The 26,782-nt window shown below is 49.8% G+C and overlaps 1 protein-coding gene across 2 annotated transcripts in view; it reads left to right on the forward strand.

Moving 5' to 3' along the window:
* The window catches only part of POLR1C (RNA polymerase I and III subunit C), a 143,338-nt gene that overhangs the window by 97,539 nt on the left and 19,017 nt on the right, over positions 1-26,782 (forward strand). For both annotated transcript variants that reach the window (XM_078647445.1, XM_078647446.1), the window contains 2 exons: positions 18,160-18,279; positions 20,912-21,064. In XM_078647445.1, coding sequence (XP_078503571.1) covers positions 18,160-18,279; positions 20,912-21,064 — 273 coding nt within the window. The remainder of the gene's footprint in view (positions 1-18,159; positions 18,280-20,911; positions 21,065-26,782) is intronic.

The raw sequence follows: 26,782 nt of genomic DNA on the forward strand, positions 1-26,782 counted from the left end.
CCCAGTGCTGTGAATGCTACACTCATGGCTGCTTCCGTGGAGAGGATGCTGCTGGAGGAGGAGTGGATGGGAACCTGCCTGCATCCGCTCAAGAACTGCAAGGCCCAGTGCTGTGAATACTACCCTCATGGCTGCTTCCGTGGAGAGGATGCTGGAGGAGGAGTGGATGGATTGGAACCTGCCTGCATCCGCTCAAGAACTGTAAGGCCCAGTGCTGTGAATACTACCCTCATGGCTGCTTCCGTGGAGAGGATGCTGGAGGAGGAGTGGATGGATTGGAACCTGCCTGCATCCGCTCAAAAACTGTAGGGCCCAGTGCTGTGAATACTACCCTCATGGCTGCTGGAGGAGGAGTGGATGCTGCTGGAGGAGGAGTGGATGGATTGGAACCTGCCTGCATCCGCTCAAGAACTGCAAGGCCCAGTGCTGTGAATGCTACCCTCATGGCTGCTTCCGTGGAGAGGATGCTGCTGGATGAGGAGTGCATGGATTGGAACCTGCCTGCATCCGCTCAAGAACTGCAAGGCCCAGTGCTGTGAATACTACCCTCATGGTTGCTTCCGTGGAGAGGATGCTGGAGGAGGAGTGGATGGATTGGAACCTGCCTGTATCCGCTCAAAAACTGCAAGGCCCGGTGCTGTGAATACTGCCCTCATGGCTGCTTCCGTGGAGTGGATGCTGGAGGAGGAGTGGATGGATTGGAACCTGCCTGCATCCGCTCAAGAACTGCAAGGCCCAGTGCTGTGAATACTGCCCTCATGGCTGCTTCCGTGGAGTGGATGCTGGAGGAGGAGTGGATGGATTGGAACCTGCCTGCATCCGCTCAAGAACTGCAAGGCCCAGTGCTGTGAATACTGCCCTCATGGCTGCTTCCATGGAGAGGATGCTGCTGGAGGAGGAGTGGATGGGAGCCTGCCTGCATCCGCTCAAGAACTGGAAGGCCCGGTGCTGTGAATACTGCCCTCATGGCTGCTTCCATGGAGAGGATGCTGCTGGAGAAGGAGTGCATGGATTGGAACCTGCCTGCATCCGCTCAAGAACTGCAAGGCCCGGTGCTGTGAATACTACCCTCATGGCTGCTGGAGGAGGAGTGGATGCTGCTGGAGGAGTGGATGGATTGGAACCTGCCTGCATCCGCTCAAGAACTGCAAGGCCCGGTGCTGTGAATGCTACCCTCATGGCTGCTTCCGTGGAGAGGATGCTGCTGGAGGAGGAGTGGATGGGAAGGAACCTGCCTGCATCCGCTCAAGAACTGCAAGGCCTAGTGCTGTGAATGCTACCCTCATGGCTGCTTCCGTGGAGTGGATGCTGGAGGAGGAGTGGATGGGAAGGAACCTGCCTGCATCCGCTCAAGAACCGCAAGGCCCAGTGCTGTGAATACTACCCTCATGGCTGCTTCCGTGGAGTGGATGCTGGAGGAGGAGGAGTGGATGGGAACCTGCCTGCATCCGCTCAAGAACTGTAAGGCCCGGTGCTGTGAATGCTACCCTCATGGCTGCTGGAGGAGGAGTGGATGGATTGGAACCTGCCTGCATCCGCTCAAGAACTGCAAGGCCCAGTGCTGTGAATACTACCCTCATGGCTGCTGGAGGAGGAGTGGATGCTGCTGGAGGAGGAGTGCATGGATTGGAACCTGCCTGCATCCGCTCAAGAACTGCAAGGCCCGGTGCTGTGAATGCTACCCTCATGGCTGCTTCCGTGGAGAGGATGCTGCTGGAGGAGGAGTGCATGGATTGGAACCTGCCTGCATCCGCTCAAGAACTGCAAGGCCCAGTGCTGTGAATACTACCCTCATGGCTGCTTCCGTGGAGAGGATGCTGCTGGAGGAGGAGTGCATGGATTGGAACCTGCCTGCATCCGCTCAAGAACTGCAAGGCCCAGTGCTGTGAATACTACCCTCATGGCTGCTTCCATGGAGAGGATGCTGGAGGAGGAGTGCATGGATTGGAACCTGCCTGCATCCGCTCAAGAACTGGAAGGCCCGGTGCTGTGAATACTACCCTCATGGCTGCTTCCGTGGAGAGGATGCTGCTGGAGGAGGAGTGGGTGGGAACCTGCCTGCATCCGCTCAAGAACTGCAAGGCCCGGTGCTGTGAATACTACCCTCATGGCTGCTTCCGTGGATAGGATGCTGGAGGAGGAGTGGATGGATTGGAACCTGCCTGCATGCGCTCAAGAACTGCAAGGCCCGGTGCTGTGAATACTACCCTCATGGCTGCTTCTGTGGAGAGGATGCTGCTGGAGGAGGAGTGCATGGATTGGAACCTGCCTGCATCCGCACAAGAACTGCAAGGCCCAGTGCTGTGAATACTACCCTCATGGCTGCTTCCGTGGAGTGGATGCTGCTGGAGGAGGAGTGGATGGGAACCTGCCTGCATCTGCTCAAGAACCGCAAGGCCCAGTGCTGTGAATACTACCCTCATGGCTGCATCCGCTCAAGAACTGCAAGGCCCGGTGCTGTGAATACTACCCTCATGGCTGCTTCCGTGGAGTGGATGCTGCTGGAGGAGGAGTGGATGGATTGGAACCTGCCTGCATCTGCTCAAAAACTGCAAGGCCCAGTGCTGTGAATACTACCCTCATGGCTGCTTCCGTGGAGAGGATGCTGCTGGAGGAGGAGTGGATGGGAAGGAACCTGCCTGCATCCGCTCAAGAACTGCAAGGCCTAGTGCTGTGAATGCTACCCTAATGGCTGCTTCCGTGGAGTGGATGCTGGAGGAGGAGTGGATGGGAAGGAACCTGCCTGCATCCGCTCAAGAATCGCAAGGCCCAGTGCTGTGAATACTACCCTCATGGCTGCTTCCGTGGAGTGGATGCTGCTGGAGGAGGAGTGTATGGATTGGAACCTGCCTACATCCGCTCAAGAACTGCAAGGCCTAGTGCTGTGAATGCTACCCTCATGGCTGCTTCCGTGGAGTGGATGCTGGAGGAGGAGTGCATGGATTGGAACCTGCCTGCATCCGCTCAAGAATCGCAAGGCCCGGTGCTGTGAATACTACCCTCATGGCTGCTTCCGTGGAGTGGATGCTGGAGGAGGAGTGCATGGATTGGAACCTGCCTGCATGCGCTCAAGAACTGCAAGGCCCGGTGCTGTGAATACTACCCTCATGGCTGCTTCCATTGAGAGGATGCTGCTGGAGGAGGAGTGGATGGGAGCCTGCCTGCATCCGCTCAAGAATCGCAAGGCCCAGTGCTGTGAATGCTACCCTCATGGCTGCTTCCGTGGAGTGGATGCTGCTGGAGGAGGAGTGCATGGATTGGAACCTGCCTCCATCCGCTCAAGAATCGCAAGGCCCAGTGCTGTGAATACTACCCTCATGGCTGCTTCCGTGGAGTGGATGCTGCTGGAGGAGGAGTGCATGAATTGGAACCTGCCTGCATCCGCTCAAGAATCGCAAGGCCCAGTGCTGTGAATACTACCCTCATGGCTGCTTCCGTGGAGTGGATGCTGGAGGAGGAGTGGATGGGAAGGAACCTGCCTGCATCCGCTCAAGAATCGCAAGGCCCAGTGCTGTGAATACTACCCTCATGGCTGCTTCCGTGGAGTGGATGCTGCTGGAGGAGGAGTGCATGGATTGGAACCTGCCTACATCCGCTCAAGAACTGCAAGGCCCAGTGCTGTGAATACTACCCTCATGGCTGCTTCCGTGGAGTGGATGCTGCTGGAGGAGGAGTGCATGGATTGGAACCTGCCTCCATCCGCTCAAGAATCGCAAGGCCCAGTGCTGTGAATACTACCCTCATGGCTGCTTCCGTGGAGTGGATGCTGCTGGAGGAGGAGTGCATGGATTGGAACCTGCCTGCATCCGCTCAAGAATCGCAAGGCCCAGTGCTGTGAATGCTACCCTCATGGCTGCTTCCGTGGAGAGGATGCTGGAGGAGGAGGAGTGGATGGGAAGGAACCTGCCTGCATCCGCTCAAGAACTGCAAGGCCCAGTGCTGTGAATGCTACCCTCACGGCTGCTTCCGTGGAGTGGATGCTGCTGGAGGAGGAGTGCATGGATTGGAACCTGCCTCCATCCGCTCAAGAATCGCAAGGCCCAGTGCTGTGAATACTACCCTCATGGCTGCTTCCGTGGAGTGGATGCTGCTGGAGGAGGAGTGCATGGATTGGAACCTGCCGGCATCCGCTCAAGAATCGCAAGGCCCAGTGCTGTGAACACTACCCTCATGGCTGCTTCCGTGGAGTGGATGCTGCTGGAGCAGGAGTGGATGGATTGGAACCTGCCTGCATCCGCTCAAGAACTGTAAGGCCCAGTGCTGTGAATACTACCCTCATGGCTGCTTCCGTGGAGAGGATGCTGGAGGAGGAGTGCATGGATTGGAACCTGCCTGCATCCGCTCAAGAATCGCAAGGCCCGGTGCTGTGAATACTACCCTCATGGCTGCTGGAGGAGGAGTGGATGCTGCTGGAGGAGGAGTGCATGGATTGGAACCTGCCTCCATCCGCTCAAGAATCGCAAGGCCCAGTGCTGTGAATACTACCCTCATGGCTGCTTCCGTGGAGTGGATTCTGCTGGAGGAGGAGTGCATGGATTGGAACCTGCCGGCATCCGCTCAAGAATCGCAAGGCCCAGTGCTGTGAATACTACCCTCATGGCTGCTTCCGTGGAGTGGATGCTGCTGGAGGAGGAGTGCATGGATTGGAACCTGCCTGCATCCGCTCAAGAACTGTAAGGCCCAGTGCTGTGAATACTACCCTCATGGCTGCTTCCGTGGAGAGGATGCTGGAGGAGTAGTGCATGGATTGGAACCTGCCTGCATCCGCTCAAGAATCGCAAGGCCCAGTGCTGTGAATACTACCCTCATGGCTTCTTCCGTGGAGTGGATGCTGCTGGAGGAGGAGTGGATGGATTGGAACCTGCCTCCATCCGCTCAAAAACTGCAAGGCCTAGTGCTGTGAATACTACCCTCATGGCTGCTTCCGTGGAGTGGATGCTGCTGGAGGAGGAGTGCATGGATTGGAACCTGCCTGCATCCGCTCAAGAATCGCAAGGCCCAGTGCTGTGAATACTGCCCTCATGGCTGCTTCCGTGGAGTGGATGCTGCTGGAGGAGGAGTGCATGGATTGGAACCTGCCTGCATCCGCTCAAGAACTGTAAGGCCCAGTGCTGTGAATACTACCCTCATGGCTGCTTCCGTGGATAGGATGCTGGAGGAGGAGTGGATGGATTGGAACCTGCCTGCATGCGCTCAAGAACTGCAAGGCCCGGTGCTGTGAATACTACCCTCATGGCTGCTGGAGGAGGAGTGGATGCTGCTGGAGGAGGAGTGCATGGATTGGAACCTGCCTGCATCCGCTCAAAAACTGTAAGGCCCAGTGCTGTGAATACTACCCTCATGGCTGCTGGAGGAGGAGTGGATGCTGCTGGAGGAGGAGTGGATGGATCGGAACCTGCCTGCATCCGCTCAAGAACTGCAAGGCCCGGTGCTGTGAATACTACCCTCATGGCTGCTTCCGTGGAGTGGATGCTGGAGGAGGAGTGCATGGATTGGAACCTGCCTACATCCGCTCAAGAACTGCAAGGCCCAGTGCTGTGAATGCTACCCTCATGGCTGCTTCCGTGGAGTGGATGCTGCTGGAGGAGGAGTGCATGGATTGGAACCTGCCTGCATCCGCTCAAGAATCGCAAGGCCCAGTGCTGTGAATACTACCCTCATGGCTGCTTCCGTGGAGTGGATGCTGGAGGAGGAGTGCATGGATTGGAACCTGCCTACATCCGCTCAAGAACTGCAAGGCCCAGTGCTGTGAATGCTACCCTCATGGCTGCTTCCGTGGAGTGGATGCTGCTGGAGGAGGAGTGCATGGATTGGAACCTGCCTGCATCCGCTCAAGAACTGTAAGGCCCAGTGCTGTGAATACTACCCTCATGGCTGCTTCCGTGGATAGGATGCTGGAGGAGGAGTGGATGGATTGGAACCTGCCTGCATGCGCTCAAGAACTGCAAGGCCCGGTGCTGTGAATACTACCCTCATGGCTGCTTCCGTGGAGTGGATGCTGCTGGAGGAGGAGTGGATGGATTGGAACCTGCCTGCATCCGCTCAAGAACTGTAAGGCCCAGTGCTGTGAATACTACCCTCATGGCTGCTTCCGTGGATAGGATGCTGGAGGAGGAGTGGATGGATTGGAACCTGCCTGCATCCGCTCAAGAACTGCAAGGCCCAGTGCTGTGAATGCTACCCTCATGGCTGCTTCCGTGGAGTGGATGCTGCTGGAGGAGGAGTGCATGGATTGGAACCTGCCTGCATCCACTCAAGAATCGCAAGGCCCAGTGCTGTGAATACTGCCCTCATGGCTGCTTCCGTGGAGTGGATGCTGCTGGAGGAGGAGTGCATGGATTGGAACCTGCCTACATCCGCTCAAGAACTGCAAGGCCCAGTGCTGTGAATGCTACCCTCATGGCTGCTTCCGTGGAGTGGATGCTGCTGGAGGAGGAGTGCATGGATTGGAACCTGCCTGCATCCGCTCAAAAACTGTAAGGCCCAGTGCTGTGAATACTACCCTCATGGCTGCTGGAGGAGGAGTGGATGCTGCTGGAGGAGGAGTGGATGGATTGGAACCTGCCTGCATCCGCTCAAGAACTGCAAGGCCCAGTGCTGTGAATACTACCCTCATGGCTGCTGGAGGAGGAGTGGATGCTGCTGGAGGAGGAGTGGATGGATTGGAACCTGCCTGCATCCGCTCAAGAACTGCAAGGCCCAGTGCTGTGAATACTACCCTCATGGCTGCTGGAGGAGGAGTGGATGGATTGGAACCTGCCTGCATCCGCTCAAAAACTGTAAGGCCCAGTGCTGTGAATACTACCCTCATGGCTGCTGGAGGAGGAGTGGATGCTGCTGGAGGAGGAGTGGATGGATTGGAACCTGCCTGCATCCGCTCAAGAACTGCAAGGCCCAGTGCTGTGAATACTACCCTCATGGCTGCTGGAGGAGGAGTGGATGCTGCTGGAGGAGGAGTGGATGGATTGGAACCTGCCTGCATCTGCTCAAGAATCGCAAGGCCCAGTGCTGTGAATACTACCCTCATGGCTGCTTCCGTGGAGAGGATGCTGCTGGAGGAGGAGTGGATGGATTGGAACCTGCCTGCATCCGCTCAAAAACTGTAAGGCCCAGTGCTGTGAATACTACCCTCATGGCTGCTGGAGGAGGAGTGGATGCTGCTGGAGGAGGAGTGGATGGATCGGAACCTGCCTGCATCCGCTCAAGAACTGCAAGGCCCAGTGCTGTGAATGCTACCCTCATGGCTGCTTCCATGGAGAGGAGGATGCTGCTGGAGGCGGAGCATTGCTGTCCCCACCAAGTCCAACCCAGGCACCAACAATACCCCGAGCAGGGATCTGCAGCTTCCCAGAGAGACCAGTCATCACCGCTGCACCTGAGCCGCCAGGTGCGGGGCGGAGACCAAGGCGTCTGTGGGGGAAACCGCGTGAGGCTCGCGCCTTGCCTCTGGCGCTCTTACTCCCGCGTGGCTCTTCCTCCCTCGTTTATCTGACGGCGCGCGCGCGCGCGCAGCCCCCGCCGCACCCACTGTAATGGGGCTCTGCAGCCTCGGAGGTGGCAACTCCTGCTCTGAGGCCGCACACCTGCACCCACTCTATGGACACTTCTGGAACGTCCCAGATCCAATTAAGGGAGCTTCAGCCCCCGTGCTGGTACCCTGGTAACATAATGAACACTTTACTAATCCCTTGCCAGTCTCTTATTCGAGCTCCTCCAAAGGGATGCCCGGCGGCCCCGCTGTTCGCTGCGTCCTATGACTCGAGCTGGAGTTTACTGGTGGAGCCCAAGGAGGCCGTTACCGGAGGGGGCTTGTCTTGTCTGCAGGCCGCAGGGGCCTAGCCGTGGACGTTCGGGCTGCTCTGGTTTCTTTTGGAGAACAGCAACGTCGGTGCGTCGAAAGGCCGTGCACCAGCACAAGCTGGCGTCTTTTCTGGCATTTTGCCTTAAGGTTGTTACTTGATCTTGACATTTCTTAATTGCTGGACTTGCTGCCCCACCCGCATCTTAATGCTATTGTCCTTGTTAGCACGTGGAGATATGCTGCCAAAAAGAAAAAAAAGATTGTTACATGAAATGCAAGGTCTTATTTTCGCATTTCGTGTGATTTTCTGTTTTTATTATTATTATTATTATTATTAAACGAGAAATGGGTTCACACGGTGCATTTTACACAAAAAAAAGGTGCGAAATGCTAGATACGTATTTTGCATACCAAAGCGTGCAATTGGCTTAATTTTTGGGGCCTTTCGTGCAGTGTCTGCTAAGGGAAGTACACAGATCTGCCAAAGGCTTAATTTATATATGGACGGTCTTTCTGGATTGTCATAGTGGGCAAATGATGAACGGATATTCTTCCCACATAAATATCAGTGGTTGATATTCATTCAAGTATTCAACGCATAATTTTTAGGTGTGGCTTTATAGCGCAGCAGTTGCTAAACCTTATGTGATTTATAGAAAATTAGCTTAAGGAGCACTACTGGAAACAGGCTTTAGCTCTGACCACATGTTGAATGTCTCAACTACAGCATTTAATTGAGCAACAGAGTGTGTGATTTTTACATTAAAAAAAGTGTGTTATGCCTTGATAGGAAGCTTATTCTGAATACAGGAGGAGTGAACGGGTTATGGTGAGAAGCCAATGATGCCATTTGCTAGATACCATAGGTCTGATCTGTTATGAAAACTTATAACAAAGGCAGCGGGTCTGACTTATTTATTGTGAAAAACGCATGTTAAAATTAATAGGCCTGTAAGGGTGGGTTGGTATTATACTGTGGTAAAGCCTGAAAACTGGTATTTTGTTCCATGGAATCGCAACGTTTACTCTAGTAGACCAGAATAAAGGTGTTGGCTACCCTGTCCACCAAAACCTTGGTATTGAGCATGGGTACTCGCAAACATTTTCCCAGGGGTCAAAATGTTTGGTCTGTGATGTGACCGAGGGCCACATTGATGCCGGCAGGGTGGCATTTGGGGATGGGGGAAAGTGATATTTATTAATATTTTTTTTTTTGAGAACCTTTATTGTCACATCAGGTAAATACAAGTACGGGCCTACAACCACTCCGGCCGGCCGCTAGTCAAGACATACATACAGCAAAGCAATGCAGAAAATACAGCAGCCCGAAAGTCAGGGCAGAATAAGTGTCCAGGATATAACTTGTAGTCAAACGTACTGTGCACGATTCAGGATTTGAGAAGGTTCATTTTTCAATAAAGAAAACTAAGAATCAATGCCATACGGTCATACATGGTCCTACGATAGCAAGTACAAAGCAGGAAATCCGCAAATAGTGCAAATACATTGGAAGCATCGGGGGTAAGGCACACGAGTCAGGATAAATGCAAAAACAAACACGTTACGTAGCAAGCTGCAACCCACCCATCAAGATGAAGCATACTGTAGGAGACCTGAGAAACGACGACACCAAAAAGGGAAGGAAGACAAAGGGCCATAGAAACAAAAAGGGGACAAATTAACAAACCCCATCCCCCTACCCTGCACCCCTGCAGAAGGCTACGGCCTATCCCCCCACCAGCAGCGTGCCTGTCGCCCTAAATAAGAGACCCAAAATATAGAAGAAGAGAAAAGGACGAAAAAGAGGAAAAATGTGGGGAAGGGCCCTCGATTTGGCCGCCCGGCCCCCCCCCCCACCACCGCGCACAGTAAACATTCTAAAAGCAAGATCAGAATAGCCATGGAAGACATCAATCACCGATAGCACAATCAACATCCCCGCTGAGTGTCCCCCTAAACACAGTCAGCCAACAATAAGTTCCACTATGTCCCAGACGGTCTCACCCCTGGCCTGTCCTATCAGTAGTACCAACACACGCCCACTGATCAATCGGCACACAGAGCAGCATGGAGGGTCCAAGGGATCCGGGCAGTGTTGTTATTCCATGGGACTTCAGCCACCAAAACCCAGCCGAGCAGATATGGCGGAAATCCGTCTGTGTCAGTATCGACCCCGAAAACACCCTTCAGTCCGGACACAGTCTCACCAACCAGGGAGAGAGAGTCACACCATCCGGTAAGCGCCGGTGCGCCGCCGGTGCGGCCCAAGCCATAGATCGACGTCGTGTCCCCAGCCGCCGAGTAGATAAGTGCCCAGACGAGTCACTCACATGTACAACAGATCCGGCCAAAGCTTTATCATGGACCGGGTCTTCCAGAGTCTCCACGAACATAGGCGTAGCCGGAGCACTCATCACTGACGCAGAGGCGGACACATCCGCGCCTCCTTGAGATCGAACTTTGCCCGCGTGGAACGGTGGGACAACAATGGCGGCCATCCTGCCTCCCAGATCCCGGGCGTCCCGGAGCAGGGACGTATGCAGGGTTGTTAACGCAGCCAGGATATCTCTGAACGTGGGCTCTATCTCGTGTTTCCAGACACCAGGACTCTCTCGCACAGCAGCTTCGCTGCCTGGATGCGGTCTGCGTAAGAGGGTGCCGTCTGCCATCTTAGCTGATCCGGCCTCGTCCTTCTCCATCTGACCTCGGGACCGGGCCCCAAACCAGGGTGCAACAGGAGTCACCACGGGGACCCGGAAAGTCAAGGCAGGCTTCCCAGCGAAGGGCCACCGAAAGGCTAAACAAAATCTCCGCCGCCCCCTGGGAGTTGCCCACCAAGTCCGGGAGAGGTCATGAGTCGTGCCCGGACACAACACCGGAAAGGAGGCCAAATATCGTGCACTCCCCTCGACCCTGCTTCACCGCACATCCCACAAGGCACTCCACCAGATGGACTGGGTCGGCACTGTCGCCATCGGCCCTTCAGATGTCCGGTGTCCTCCGGCCGACTCCTCACCCTCACCGGAGGCCGCTGTTGTTGCAGTCTCGGCCGGCCACTCTCCTCACTCGACACCCCGGTCCCAGCTCCGTGAAGGCCGCAAAACAGTCGGGGACATTTCAACGGGACCGCCGCACGGAAAAGCCTCAGGAGCAAACGGTCAGTGAAAGTTGTCTTTTGCCTACTTAAATATGCCGTTACGGCTCAGGATAGTGGCCAGGATGCATGCGCGGGGTGAGAAGGCTCACGGAGCCGAGCGACTATGCAGCCATCTCGGTCGCCAGCTTGGCTCCTCCCCCGGGAAAGTGATATTTGAGTGGGAGTATTTGGCAGTAAGGTGGATGTGGGATAAGTGAAACATGTACATCTAGTGGCTGAATTGCACTATGTGAAACCTGAAAAAACTTGGATTAAACCAGGCTTCCTGATGTTGCCAAATTGTGTGATCCTAGGTAATTGTTTTATTTCACTTTCTCTGCTTTTTCTTTCGTTATCACTTATAAGAAAACCTCAAAATACATGACTTCAGGACGTGCGCTGTACAAAACCTTCTCCTGTGTTTGATTTGTTCAACTATAATGTTGTTCATGTGTAATAGGAAACCAGGCCACCCCAAGAGTGCACATAACTACTAATTCTTCTCAATTCACTGATATAATTTCATGTACTAAGGTAAAACAGTTCTGCATGTTCATGAAATACATTTTTTAATTTTGAAGAGACTTTATACTTTTGGAATTTTGAAAATACTTTATCATAATTTCACACTTTTGCTGCAAGATGTTTTAAAAAAAAAGTGAAGGCGTTCCTAAAATTAAGTGGTGCAGGACAACCTAGTTAATTCCTTTCTTTAACTACAATGCTGGGTGGAAGGAAGTTTGTGGCTTCCTTCAGATTCCAGAACTTTCCATCACAGAAATGTGAGGGAAATGTGCATTTTGTCTGTCAAAATTTGAAGTTTGCAAGGGATTCCGGGTAAAATAACCTGCTGAGAGCCACACAAATCACCCCATCCTGGATTTTCCTAGGTGCCCAGTTCTAGAAAATGTACAGGTTTGCTAGGTTTCCCTAGGTGCCGGCTGAGCTAGGGCCAAAAATCCACAGCTACGCACTTTGCAAAAAACTGGTAGTTTTGAGTGGAAAAATGTGATGTATCCATGTTGTAGTGTGGTCTGTTTTCTGTCGCAGGGACTAGGCCTAACTGCACAAGTGAGGTTCAGTTTTTATCAGAAAACATGTGGGAGCATAGAATAGTAGGGTATTTGTTATTTCCAATTGGATCTCTTGGCATGTGTGCCTTCCAAAGGTAAACCCAAAGGGAATGATGGACGGAGTGTTGAACATTGCAAGCACTCACCCCCAGTCCACTGATCTGGGTTTAGTCCATCATCATTCTTTAGCTCACTCCGCCACCCCAGTTCAGACATGGTCATATGCAAATCAGTCTGACCCTGTGCCCCATTGGAACAGTCCAGCCCAAACTGCCAAGCCATTTCTTCCCTGGACCGGAAACCAGCATACTGGGAACGGTTTCTGGCTAATCAGCCGTCATCAGCCAGGCTAGCTTGAATCCAGTGGCAAAGAGAGCAAGGAACCCACGTCTAGGTATACCCTGCCAACTTAGGGCGAACAAAGCAAAACCAAAGTGGATGATGGATGGAGTGGTGAACATTGCAAGCACTCACCCCCAGTCAACTGATCTGGGTTGAACTGGGGTGGTGGAGTGAGCTTAAAAATGATGATGGATGACACCCAGATAAGTTGACTGAAGGGGAGTGTTTGCAATGTTCAACACTCTGTCCATCATCCCCTTTGGTTTTGCTTTGTTCGCCCTAAGTTGGCAGGGTATACCCAGACGTGGGCCCCTTGCTCATTTTGCCACTGGAGTCAAGCTAGCCTGGCTGATGAGGGTTATGAACCCAAAACTGGTCCCAGGATGCTTGTTTCCGGTCCAGGGAAGACATGGCTTTGCAGTTCGGGCTGGACTGTTCCCATGAGGCATAGGGTCAGACTGATTTGTATTTGGCCATGTCTGAACTGGGGTGGCGGAGTGAGCTAAAGAATGATGATGGATTAAACCCAGATCAGTTGACTGGGGGTGAGTGCTTGCAATGTTCAACATTCCGTCCATCATCCCCTTTGGTTTTGCCTTCCAAAGGTAAATCTGTGTGTAAGAAAGAAGACATTTTGAAAAATACTCTTTAAATCATATGCTACTACGGGTATCCACAAATTCAGAGATGTACAAATAACCACTGTTCCTAAACTCCATCTCCGGTACCCATTTCAGAAATATGTTGGTTTCCTTGATACCCATTTTTCACCCTGTGTATTTCATTATCTGAATTGGTCTATACTCCGTGAAAAACCATTGTACAGTACTGCTCAGTTGTTGGCTGTGGGTACCCTGGGTTCTTGGAAAAACTACAAACATTCTATAGCCCCGCAGCCAGAAAGGCCTAGCATACGTAATGGCATATTGCTTTTGTAAATTGGCCATTATGACAAAAATTTACAGATGAAAACTTTGTCACAAATGGCTGGTTTTTTTTCCAAACTTATTTTCAGTATTACTTTATTTCAACAGTTACTTGCTTGGGAAAATCTTGAGGTATCTGCACATTTGACCCCTTGCTGAATTCAGAATATTGTCTACTTTTCAGAAATATATAGCTTTTCTGGAACGCCCATGGGTTTCACACAAGTTACAACCACAAACTAAGTAGGTTGAGAGCACAACAAATAAGAAAAAATAGGCTACCTCTTTGAAAAATGCTAAAAATGAGATAAAGGGATTTTTGTTCAGCTCTGTCTGTTATTAAAAGCCGAAAGATGGTGGCTTTAGCACAGCAAACCATTTGTTGATGCAATTTTTAGAAAAATGGGTGGGGGCCGCGAGCAATTGCCATGCTTACCCCAATCCAAGTAACTCAGACCGAAGATTGTGGCGGGACAGCTACAGGCCATAATTCCCTTTACGCGCATACTACTGAGGCCTGCTACTTTCCCTCATGATCGCTGGTTCATACTGCTCCAAAGTTTCCATAAGCAATTCCAGTACGTCATCTGACATTTAATGTTTTTTTTACTTGCCTATTCTTGTTGCATGGGGCAATTGGCCGCGGAATTATTATGACCTTGATTTTTCCTAAGACATTGATATCTTACTCTATGCTGGGCCTCATCCACACACAGGTGCTCTACATGTGACTTCACGTACATGAAAGTTATCACAATTAGCACCAGGCGACTGCACACACATAGATGCCTTCCTTGGTCTTCTTTTTCTATCCTACTTTCACTTATCCCTTCTTTACAGGCTTCTTCACTGTTTCATATATTGGGTAATTGTATAAATAATTCTTTAGGATACATATTGTAATAGCAACATTTTGCACTTATTTTAAAACATACTTCACATTAATTTACAGTTTAAGAAACAACATTATGCTTGCAACCGTTCTTTTTTTCCTGATGATGACCCTCCAAAACATTTACAGTCGAAACGTTGGCATCTTGTGATATAAAGACTTTCCAAAACTAAATGGCCTTTAAGGAGTGTTGAACTTTTCCATTTTTACAATAATCAAGCATGCTCCCCCGCAAATAGAAATGAAATTAGGCATTAACATTTTTGTGTTTCGACATATTTTAAATATAATCATTCTCTTGCCAGCTTTCTACGTTTTTTGTTTGCCTCATTATGCAGTGTGTGATTTACACTATCAAGCACTGTTTTCCTATAAAACGATAGGTAATTTGTACACATTGTTATGTAATTCTAAACTAAAACCATTCTGTTGCATGTGCAAACCCCTTTGCGTATTTTTACTCTATATTTAGTCATTGCTATTAGATAAGATTCATGCCTTTCTGGAAAAAATCAAACCAGCGAAAGCGCTGTCGCCTGCGAGACCTATTGTTGTCGACTCTGCTTACAAGGGCCCTAAAAGGGAGACATGAGATGGGCACGCGCAGCGTGCCGGAATAGAATCAGGTCGCGCACGTGAACACGCACTCCATTGCTCTCGCTATTCATCCTCCTGTCTCCCTTAATGCGGGGTGAGTCAGTGGCAAACGGAATAGCCATTGTATTTAAAAGCCCCCTATGAAGTGGTGGCCCGGCCTCTACTTTCAGGAAAGGAAATAACTGCAAGCCACACGCAATTGTACATTACAGTTAAGCTCCCAATGTGGGTAAAAAGCAATCCCAGGCTGGTGAGGCGCGGCGCTCGCACTGCAGTGCCGTCACTCACCCGCCTTGGACGCCTCCCGGTAGCTCTTCTCAGGCAGGCAGGCTTCTTGGGCAGCATGGTGTGCAGGGGCTGCTTTTTTGTTCCTTTGGCGGCCCCCTCCCACGGCCTCGCGAGCCGCGCAGCACTTCTCCAGCACTGTGGCGAACCCTGCACGCGCCGCCACTGGGCACGAACCACAGGGCACGCCGATGTGCACGCTCACGGCGTGCCTTTTACTTTCACTTGGTTTTTTTGGGATCCATTACACGGTGAAGCGCTGACGTCTTGTTTAATTCTGACAGCAGCTCGGCCTGTGAGTTGTGCCTTTATGTGGATTGCTCATTCTGTTAGGTTGGTTTCATAAATTATCTTAAGAGGAGGGTAAAAAGAAGCATTTTGTGGCAACCGCTTAAAATCAAAATCCCTCCTCATAAAAAGTTACATTGACCGTTCTATTTAATTTTTCTTTTCGAACAATTAATGCAAAAAAGAATTTCCTCCTTGCCCATGCCCTACCATCTCAAACATCATAGGGTTTATTTGAAGGGGGCGTGACTATGCAAGATGGCGGAGCAGATGTGCTAGAGAACAGCGCCCTCACACCACGCTGCCATCCTGCTCCATCCTGATCTTAAAGGAGGTTACTAGTCCTATCTGGCACAAGGCCATATTAAAAAAGTCTCTCCCGGAAGAAGTGAGGTGCTGTGTGGCTGAGCAGCTACCTGAAGAGGGAGGTTGTTGGAGCCCCAGAGGAGGGGACGTGGCCGTGTGATTGGGCTTATGCGGCATGGGGGCCTAGAGTGAAACCAGGTCACTAACCGGACCCGGGTTGTGTACATACTGGCAGCTGATAAGAAAACACAAATGCATCAGAGCGCCGGCCACTTGGTGGCCTGAGGAATCGAGGTATGGTGTGGCTGTGCGGCAGAAGGAGGTACAGCCAGGCTGCTGGCCTGCAGCGGACTTTGCTCTGAGATGCCGAAGCCCCAGGGGAGAAATCACCGCCGCAAGCAGAGGCAGCCCGAGTGGCTAGATGACCTCGGGCTGTGAGGAGACGGCCAGCCCCGGCGCTCATCAGGGTCAGGACACTGGCTGCTTAAAGAACTGCAGCGGAGCTCTGGAAGAGTGGCCAGCGCAGCAGGCAGTCAAGGTAGGAGCTGGCGCGCCGATCTCTGAGGTCTCACCTGTGTTCTAGATGTTGTGACGCCTGCCGACAAAGAGAAAAACTCCTACCTGACTTGTGAGCGACTGCTCTGTTACTGACTGCAGTCGTTTGAGGTGAAGAACACCGAACATGTCGGATTGCATGGCATGGGGAACACACTGAATGGTAGGAGGAGCGGCCTGCAACCCTGGACCACTGTATGTCTATGCTGAACCCCCTCTCTCCCCAACCCCCACACCCCTAACCTGGACTGGTGCAGAAACCGATGGCCCAGTGGTCTTTCAGGTAAGTTTAGGAGCACTATCTCCCTATCAAAGTAGTGGCTGGATTAGGTGATTCCAGGGAGATGCGGAGATGTTTCTGTTCAAAAGCCAGTCACTCTCTCAAAGTCCCTCATGTAGGATGCACCTCCCTGTACCCAGGCCTGGTTCCTATGGGCTTTCTTTTCTACTCACCACACCTCACCCTTTTTTCTCTGTCTCACCTTCCTCTCTCCCAACTTCACCCTCCTTTCTCTCCACTTCAACTTGCTGGCCCACCCACTTCACCCTTCCACCGACTCAATTACAATAACTTTTATTTAAGTATTAATTATTAAAAATAAAATAAAAGCCATTGTTATTTGTAATATCACTACATCTAAGTCCCGTAAATACAACACATTGCATTACAAATGCTATAGGTGTCACATTTGCAAAAGTTATAACTATTGGCATTGTCGTACACAATGCCAATAACTTAAACTTTAATGCTGCAAGGCTTATTGCATTGTAAATGCTTGTTGATATTGGTTTTAACACTGTTGTCTCTTTATACTATACAACCTCCTTGATTCCATCTCAAATTTCAACGCCTGGATTACCGATTGCAGATACCTACGCTCCTCTCAAAGTTCAAGAGCAAGGTAGCTGGTGCGTGGTTATAGCTCAGGGTTATCAAATGCCATTGCAAATAACATGAACACAGATGGAGACAAAGTCAGATTGACACTGACAAGAACACCTACAAATCCGTCGTCAGACAATATCATCAGCAAATCAGAGCCACCCAATGCTCCAAGCTCACCGACCACATCGAAAGCAGCACCAACAGCATCAAGGAAACTTTTGTCATAGTGAAAGTCTTCACCTCTCTGACAGCAAGCTCCACCAGCGTAACCACTTTCCAGGATCTCTGAATCCAGCTGTCCATATTCTTCAGCAACAAAATCACTAGCATCTATGAAAACGTTGAACCCCTACTGGATCATTACAACCTTCCTGCCCATCTCTAATAACACCCAGAGATCCACCCTAACCACCTGCCTACCCATCACCACTCAAGGAATCGCAGTGACCATGCAGTCCATACACTTCGGAACACCCTTAGATCCCCGTCCTCACTACATCTTCAGCAAAGGACATCTGTGTTTTTTCACATTAAATCATAATGCTACTTAGTGATGGAGCTTCAATTTCTTATGACCGATAGGAAGGTATGCACTCTTCCCTGGTACCTCCAAGGTTAAACAAATTGATGCCTCGGGCTTTTTGGAGTGGAAAAAGTTTGGATCATTAGATAAGGATTTTGATCTCTTACTTTTTGTGTGATCATTCTCCTTTGAAGCAAATTATCAGTTTATCTACCTGAGAAGGAATCCGGATTGGGATCTTGATCTTTTCTATTAGATATAAAACTTAGATAACATTTGTGATGACTGACGTCTTGCAGGTTATGTTCACATGCAAGATGCAAAACAGAATGCAGTAAGCAGGAGAGGCTTCCTTTAAAAAGCTAATAGTAAACTGTTCAATTAAAGGCTTTAGGCTTAGTTGGGAAAATGTACCTTTGAAACTTTACATCTAAACTGTGTAACTATCATGGAGTTTACTTTCCCTCCAACAGTCTTCACTCAGCCACACTACATGTGCTAATATGCTTTTATTGATCCATTTCTGTTTACATTGCCTCTCTTCTATAGGGGACGAGGAAGGAACGGAGATAGACACCCTACAGTTCCAGCTGAAAATCAAATGCACTCGTAACCCACATGCCTCTAAAGAATCATCAGATCCAAATGAACTGTACCTCAACCACAAAGGTAACTTCATCCTTTCGAATCTGTCTACCTGTAATTAGCTTTAAAACAGCCTAACTGCTCTCCCACCAGAATGGTACACAATATATACAACTTCATCTGTCTTGCTCATTCCTAAGGTCTGTTGCTGCTCATACTATAAGACTTGGAAGCCAACTGTCCTGGTACACCCTGGTCTCGTGCTGGTTTGGTGCGGTGCAGCCTTGTGCTTTAGAGCTGCACACCCTTCTTTAAACGGGTGGCTCAAGTATATAAACGGATGCATGTTTCTCGAAGCTTGTATGTGATGCCCGGGGCAGCCTGCAGAAGCACAGGCCCCTAGCAAGACTGCTTTTACTTGACTACTAGAATTCTGATCTGCCTTTCTATGTCACTGACGTTTATGATGTTAGAGGAAAGAGCTGGTTCTTCATGGCATCTAACAAGTACACATTATTGATTCAGACATGGTACCAAAGGATGTTGTTGTTTTTGATGTATTCTTACTATACCATCAGTTGTAGCCCAGAAATGACTTTTTGTCTTCACATAATCTGAAATGCCAATAAAATGTTTATATTAAAAAACAAATATTGTAAAAATATATGGTCAGTAAGAGATATAGCCACTTCATTTTCCTGAAACCATGGCAGCACAAGGGAGAGGGATAATAGGCCCTTTTGTGAACAAAGAAGTAGCCTCTAATCTCGGTTTCTTAATCAATCCACCTCTTCTTTTAACTTACTAGATACTATTCCTTCAGCTGAGCGAGCTATTCAATACAAGGCTGCGTTGAGGTAGCTGTGTCTGGCCATAAAGAGGCAGCAGAAGCATTGGAATGGTGTCTAATTGTGAGAGTGATTTACGTTTAGCAAATGCAACTAGGAGGTCTGAGACTGCCTCATATGTGTGTATGCATACAGTGTTTCTATAGTAATTGAACAGAAAGCTGGGTTATAGCTGGTTAATGCACTGTGATGGTTTTATAGAGGCGAGTCTTGAACTCTTTCCTAAGCAGCTTTGGGGCAGCCCTCATGGATGTAGAAATGTTGCTCCAGATCAGAGTTCCATCGGTGGAAATGGCCTGCTCCTTGTTTTTGCTGTTTTACACTTCTTAGTCTTTAGTCTGATTGTGTTATGGCTGTGGGTATGCCGAGCACCACATGAGATGCTAAGATTTGTCTACAATATAAGGTGATGGCTGTGTAAATGATGCAGTTGGTTTTGAAGATGGTGCAGTCTGTCAAGGGTAGCTAAAGGAGTTCCATCAGGGTGGGGGTGATTAGATCATATTACTTTAGGTCCTGGATGAGATGTACTGCAGTGTGTTGGAGGACTTTCAGAAGTGCCATTGTGGAGTCTGAGAGTCCATGAAGCAGGCCTTTACCACCATCTTAATGTAAGTGTGCAGCGTATCAGCTATGTATTTAGAATGTGTGAGGTGGGGCTGTAAGCAATCATTCTCTTACCCGTGCAGCGCCAGGGAAGCCAGCAGGTTGAGCCCTCTGTTCCTGCAATAAATAAACTATCCTTGACATTTGTTTGCCTTTAAAACCTGTAATGTCAAGCAGTCTAATTAGAGAGGGAGGCAGGCAAAGCATTAGCAAGCCAGCACCATAGCACCCAATGGGTGAATTGCCACGGATTGTTTTTCCCCTTGGTTACGGTGGCTGATTTGGAATTTGACTGTCAGGCCATTTATGTTTCTCCATGAAAATATTGAAACCTAAAAATAAACTTTAAAGTAGCGTCTGAAAAAGTTTGGGAATTCTAGCTTTGTGAGAGAGTAAAAGGTAACTGCCTTATTCCGCAGGGCATTATGGGGCAGGGGCAGTGTGCAATTGCCAGAGGTGGTTTTCACTCTTGTATGAGCACCATTTTTTCCTTCAGCTTTAAAATGATTTTAGCGTGGATTTTTCAGTCAAATTCATGGCTGATTGGTTTATGTGCCCTAAAAACAACTAACTCTGTGGGCACTTTTTTATATTTAAAATTCTGTTCTAGTCTCTCCCCCCCCCCCCTCTCACTTTCTCTCACTCCCCCTCTCACTTCCCCCCTCTCTCTCCCCCTCTCTCTCCTCCCTCTCTCTCCCCTCTCTCTCTCTCTCCTCTCCCTCTCCCATGAATTCAGAAAGAACCTCTGATGGCAAATTCCCTTGTTAAATGCCTGAATATTTAACTTGGAATTATGACTTTCCAAGCCTGCTGCGGGTAGAAGTCCAAACCGGAAATTTGAAGAACCTGTTGCATAAACCTCTTTGCCCATCTCCACACTTTTAGTCTTGCCAAAGAGAAAACCTAAGAAATGTGCTTATATTTTACAAATAGACTACTATGGATTTTAGCTTTCGGTTTCATGTATTACTAGTACATGGGCTGACTTCCTTCATAGAGAACAGGTGGAACGAGCAACAAAGCAGCCCAATGAATATTTGAAAAAAAGTATTGTGCAGTTCTATGTGCAAGACCTTTTGGGCGGGGTGGGTCTTAACCTATTTGCACTAGGTCTTTGGGAGGAGCAGCATTCTCTTTTGCAGATAGTCCTAGTAGTCGTTTTATTAAGGTAGGTCCTCCCCTGTGTATTTTTCCCCATGCTTGCTTGATATTTCACCAGAAACAATCCTTAACAGATGTTGTACTTTTTACTTTTTCTCCAGTTTATACAAAGCACATGAAGTGGGTCCCGATTGGAAATCAGGTTGACTTGTTTCCAAAGGCTGACCTGTGCCCTGTCCACGACGACATCCTGATTGCGCAGCTCCGCCCAGGGCAGGAGCTTGACATCGTCATGCATTGTGTAAAGGGGATAGGTAAGATCTCACTTGTCAGATCTAATAGGACTATTGTAAGTTTTATTGCCCACATTAAAATATGTATAGGTAAGGACAAGTTTGATTCCTGAGAACATTTAGCAAATCCTCCATCTCTGTGCAGTTGGCTCGCCAGAACACACTTGGTCAGTGGCTTGTTAGCTTTTGAAATCTGTCTCTACTTCTGCCTCCTGGGCTGGAACAATAGTACTCCAATTCTGGACTCCCTTCTCCCTTGTCTGAGGTCTCCTAGGCTAGTTGCGACAGTACTCCACGCCTGGTCTCTCTTCTCCCTCGTCTGAGGTCGGTATTCTCTCAGTTTTCCAACTTTAGAATTAAATCAGTTTTTATTGGAAGTACACATGACAAATATCATACAAAGCGAGTTTTCCAACTTTAACCCATCAATTCACATAGGCCTCCTAACTACAGACAACTTTATCTGTTCCAGCAAACTCCAACCAGTTCACTCGCCTTTTCCTCTTCTTGCCAAAGCCGAATCCACTAACATCTAAAAAGTAGGCCTGAAGACAGGTTGAGGGTCTGACTATAAGGCATATCCTCTGAATCTTTTCTGCCTGTCAGATATTGTGATTCTATAAACTGACTTATTCCTTGACAATTTTTCAAACAAATAATTTGCTGGCTCTCATCGCGTTTGGCGGTTTATTGCATCCTCTGCTAATGTCTGAAAAATGCAAGATAGGTGATGCTATAGGGATCTTTGATGTACTATGACTTGTGCATTTACAATTGTAGACTGTTCCTACCCTCTCATGGCTTGCATAGTGCATTACGCTCTGTATGGTTTGGGTTTGCCTTTTTTCCACATGTTTTTTTGAACAAACAAATAGATTTAAAAAATAAGTTCATTATTAGCCGCAGCTGTGATTGTACTGGATCTACCTCCTCTCTGGATGTGGTTGCCCCTTCCAGGCACCCACTGTATTTGTCCTCTTTAGCTTGGCAGTGTGATAACTACAAGAGCTTTTTGTTCTTTGAGCTAGGTGAATGGCTGTTATAGAAAATTGTTATCCCCATCTTGTATTTTATTTTTATACAATTTATTAAGCGCGCGAATACCCAAGGGTGTCTTGTCGCAAAAACAGAAAATCGAGTAAGGCTAGGATTGTATGCGATTAGCAGTGTCTACTGGTTAAATAACCAAGTTTTTAATTGTTTCCTGAACAAAATGAGTGTGGAAATGCTCTTTAGTTGAATGGGGAGGGTGTTCCATAGTTTAGCTGTGGCTATTACAAAGGATCTGTCTCCCCATGTCGCTTTTCTTGTTTTGGCTATCTCAAGGTTTGCTTTGGCGGATCGAAGAGTGCTAAGTGGTCTGTAAGGACAAAGGGAGTGTTTTAGGTAGAGTGGGCCTTTTTCATGGATGGTTTTAAAGGCTATGCAAAGAGCCTTGAATTTGATTCTTTGCCTCACAGGTAGCCAGTGAAGTTTACGAATAGTGTTTGAGATAGGTTTAAACTTAGGTGTTCCAGTGACAAGTCTGGCGGCTGCATTCTGAACCAGCTAGAGTTTATTTAACACCTGTTCTTGAGCATTAAGCAGGAGAGCATTGCAATAATCAACTCGGGACATTATAAGAGTGGAAATGAAGGTGTTAATGGTGTTCACGGGGAGATAAGGTTGCAATTTTTTGATCATTTTTAACGTGAAGAAAGAAACAGAGACTATAGAGTTGGCTAGACAGGATGTAGGATGCTGCTAAACACCACCCAGTGCAAATGTCTTGACTCCTAAACATGGTAAATAATCGGCAAATCCCAATTGACATATATGATTCTTAGTTCAAGGTAAAGAACAGTTTTGCAGAATTGCATAAGTGACACATGCCAAATGTCATGTGTGGGTTTAGATGGTCCACGTGTGTAACTGTAAAATATAACATCAACCCTGAGAGGCTGAAAGCCAGACTGCAGCAAGCATATGTCAAAACAAACCCTTTTGGCATGTTTAAAAGCTTCTTCTAATCTTAGCTAAGTTAGTAATCCCTAGAGGCACACAATATCCAGGTATTACATGTGTAGATGTTAGGCATACCAGACATGGGACAACTGTGTCTCTGAAGTAACTGGACTCAAACCTGCTTTTACTGCATCGGCTGGAACGGCTGTTCCAATTGTATAAAGGCCCGCTTTAAGTATAAAATGTACAATGCCATTACCTGTCTTTTTTAAGGGCTGGAAAATCAAGCTCTTCAGAATTGATTATTTATTTACAAAAACAAATATATTGGTAAGCGTTTAACGTTTTAGCAAAAATACTTCAAACATGAGATTTATGTACATTTGCCATCTCTGCCTGGGCAGAAAAGTCTCCAAACTGGATTTGTCAGGTTACCGCTTACCACCTGTCCCCAACAGTATAATTCGTTTTTCCCAGTCTCCAGATGAAGTGTGAAAGGCACCCATCAAGGACGGTGTACAGAACCGAAGGCTTTTTGAGGCAGTCGCCTGCTGGAATATCCACAGCCGGACGACAGAGGGAGGTTAATCCACCCCCATTTATTTCAGGAAGGTGGGGGGCAGGAAAGAGTTACATTAGATGACCACAAAAAGGCCAGGCAGGAACACTGATAGCAGCATGTTCATATTATATCAGGGCTGTGACACGAGCCTGCCATTGTTGTTGACTTTTTGATAGCCACATTGGCTCTTTTCACCCCAGGAGGAGACTTGTACCTAAAACTAGTCTGCGCAGGCCGCCACCTCCTGGCTGTCCTTGTCTTTAAGTTCCAGGAAAAAAAGCTCAAGTGCGAACATGCACAGTAGCTATGGGAAAAGGCGGTCAAGTGATCTCAGGAGAAAAACCACCTCTGCTGCTATAGATTACAGTCTGGTCTCACTAAGAGCTTTTTGGTGCAGAAACGGCCGGTGAAACATGACACTGAATTCACTGGATCTGGACTTGTGGAGCGGTCACTGACCACAGCATCTTATTGTGTCTGTTGTTCCACTGAGTGACCTCACCTGAGTGATTAAATCCGAAGGTAAAACTGTTTATCATGGTGAACACTAGGCTCCACCCAACCTGCTCTACATCATGGCCACCCTGGGCCCGTATTAGTGAAAGGGCGCATTCTTTGTGCCAAGGCGCACCTTTAAACAAATGGACCAGATGCAAACAAGGTCATTGCGCCCTGTTAAAATAAATGCACTCTTGCTGCTCTAGGGGCAGCACATTCAGTGAAATGAGGAACAGCGCTGCAAAGCTGCTCAGTGTTTCCCACTGCAGGCGACAACCTGCCTGCACCTTGAAGAAAGGAGATGGGTGCAGCAGGTGACTGCAGGGGAATGTCCGGGGGTCCAGGGGACCCTCTTTCTCCCTTCCAGAGGGCTGCCTTCAGTGTGTGCACTGTCAGTTCCCCTACTAAGGCCGTGTTTGCCTCTGCGCCCACATGTGTCGCATGGCACAGGCACAGAGTCAAAATGATTCCCTCCTTTGCATGGGGCCACGCTCCCGCCTGCAAATGACGGAACACCCTCTGAAGAGGGCACTGGCACCAGTGTAATCAGTATTACAGATGGGGCACACAAGCGTCAGCTGCACCCTGTAATATCATAGCTCCCCGGGGGTGGGCGAGGCTGCACACACCTATTGTGCCCCAGGGGCACTATCTGTAATACGGCCCCTGAAAGGCTTTGGACCCCCCGTCACTTATGCCTTATTGACACTTTTTGGGTTTCGCCTGCCGAAGGCTGCGCTCTGCGCAGCTTTTCGGCGCAGGTGAAATCCTTTGTTTACAATAAGGACTTCGGGAACGTCCCCCGGCTCTCATTGGCTAGCTCCATAAATGAGGCTAGCCATTGGGTGCCGGATCTGTCCGTCAAGGCCGGACCAGATTCGGGGGCGTTCCCGAGATTTTTTCCCTGGGCGGAGTTACGTTTTTTCCCGTTCCCTCCCCTTTCACTGAAAGTGATTTCAGATGCGCTGTCCATTCCCGCCCCCTCCGTGTGCCTCCCCGCCCCCCCCCTCGCTGTCCTGTGCACGTTTCCCGCCTCCCTCCCGCCGTCCGTGTCCCCTTCCGCCGTCCGTGTCCTCTCCCGCCGTCCGTGTCCTCTTCCGCCGTTCGTGTCCTCTCCCGCCCCCCTCCCGCCGTCCGTGTCCTCTCCCGCCCCCCTCCCGCCGTCCGTGTCCTCTTCCGCCGTTCGTGTCCTCTCCCGCCCCCCTCCCGCCGTCCGTGTCCTCTCCCGCCCCCCTCCCGCCGTCCGTGTCCTCTCCCGCCGTTCGTGTCCTCTCCCGCCCTCCTCCCGCCGTCCGTGTCCTCTCCCGCCCTCCTCCTGCCGTCCGTGTCCCCTCCCGCCCCCTGTGTCCTCGTAGGTGCTTGTTGTTAAATTTCCCTCTCCTCCCCTCTGTGCGCGTCATCTCGGCGGTGGGCGGGTTTTTTTTCTTTTTTTTTCTTTTAGGTGTTTTGGTCATTCTAGGCCGACCAGTGGGCCATCCAGCACGGTAACGAGTTCGGAGTCCGGCTAATTGAAGAAAATAAGACACCCACGAGTGGCTTTCCAGGAACGCAGGCTCTATGCATATTACGCGAAGAGCATGATGCAAGCAGCATGACATTTCCGAAGAGATATTCGGACGCTTTGAGCTGGTTACCGCATCGGTTCACTTCCAGGTGTTTTTGTTAAAGGCGCTTTGTACACCCGCACGCCGCTTGCTGCAGGTTTGACACTTGCGGCTTGTAGCTACTCACCCGACGACCACCAGCTGTGTGGCTGAGATTGCTGGGAAGCTGACGAGAGCTCGGCGTGGTACCCGGTAACACCCCTGCGGCTGCACAGTGCATGAAGGAGGCAGGGACTCACCCGCGGGTGACAGCCACCGTACCTGGGCGCAGGCATATGGGTCCGAGCCTCTGCCGTGTATACCGCCTTCGGCACAGCCTCTCTCCACCCGGGCACTTCGGGAGGCACTCCCGGCATGCAGCCTGCCTCTCCCAAAGCAGCACGGCAGAGACTGGAAGACAGAGACTATTCGCAGAACGGCTGCTAGACAGTGATATCGTGACGTTTGCGTTCTACATCCCTAAAATAAAATAAGCATTTTAAACTAAATTAAAATAATGGAGACGTTGCCCGCTGTGGTGTAATCCGCAGGCAGATATCTTGCTGCAGTAATCAAGCCTCATTTGTGACGTCATCGGCAGAGAGACAGATTGAACTGTGACGACACCCGGTTTTTCGTCCTTCTGTAATATCATGTCCCCCCCAAGCCCCCCTCTCTAGAGGATGGGTGCAGCAGCTTCCGAGTCTTTCCCTGCTGAGTGGCACCATCGGAGGTCCCTCGCGGCTGCACATATCCCCTGCATTGCACCTCTTCCCGGACACGGCCCCCCACTCTTCTGCATCTCCCCCACCAACACCTCCCTCCACCTGTCGTACCCGCCCCATAGAGCACCTGGTGAATATAGAAGACGTCTATGCTGCAAAACTGCTCTTCTTTACTTTTGGGTGCATAGGGCGTGCTGTCGAGGGACCTCTTTACGTGAGCATGTGTGGGTGCTACCTAGCTGGAGGGTGTGATGTTTCCTTGGGGCGGCGTCGCATTCCTTTGAGTGAATGTGTGTCTGTGTGTATGTGTGTGGGGGTGGGGTGGGGTGGGGGGGGGGGGCAGAAGCTTGGAAATAGTTTTTTGCTCGGCCCTTGATTTTTGACAGTTCCACTCCCATCGGTGGTGTAAGTGCTCACAGGCCCCATT

This window comes from Lissotriton helveticus, chromosome 6 (genome assembly GCF_964261635.1).
Source record: "Lissotriton helveticus chromosome 6, aLisHel1.1, whole genome shotgun sequence".
In the NCBI taxonomy this organism is placed as follows: domain Eukaryota; kingdom Metazoa; phylum Chordata; class Amphibia; order Caudata; family Salamandridae; genus Lissotriton; species Lissotriton helveticus.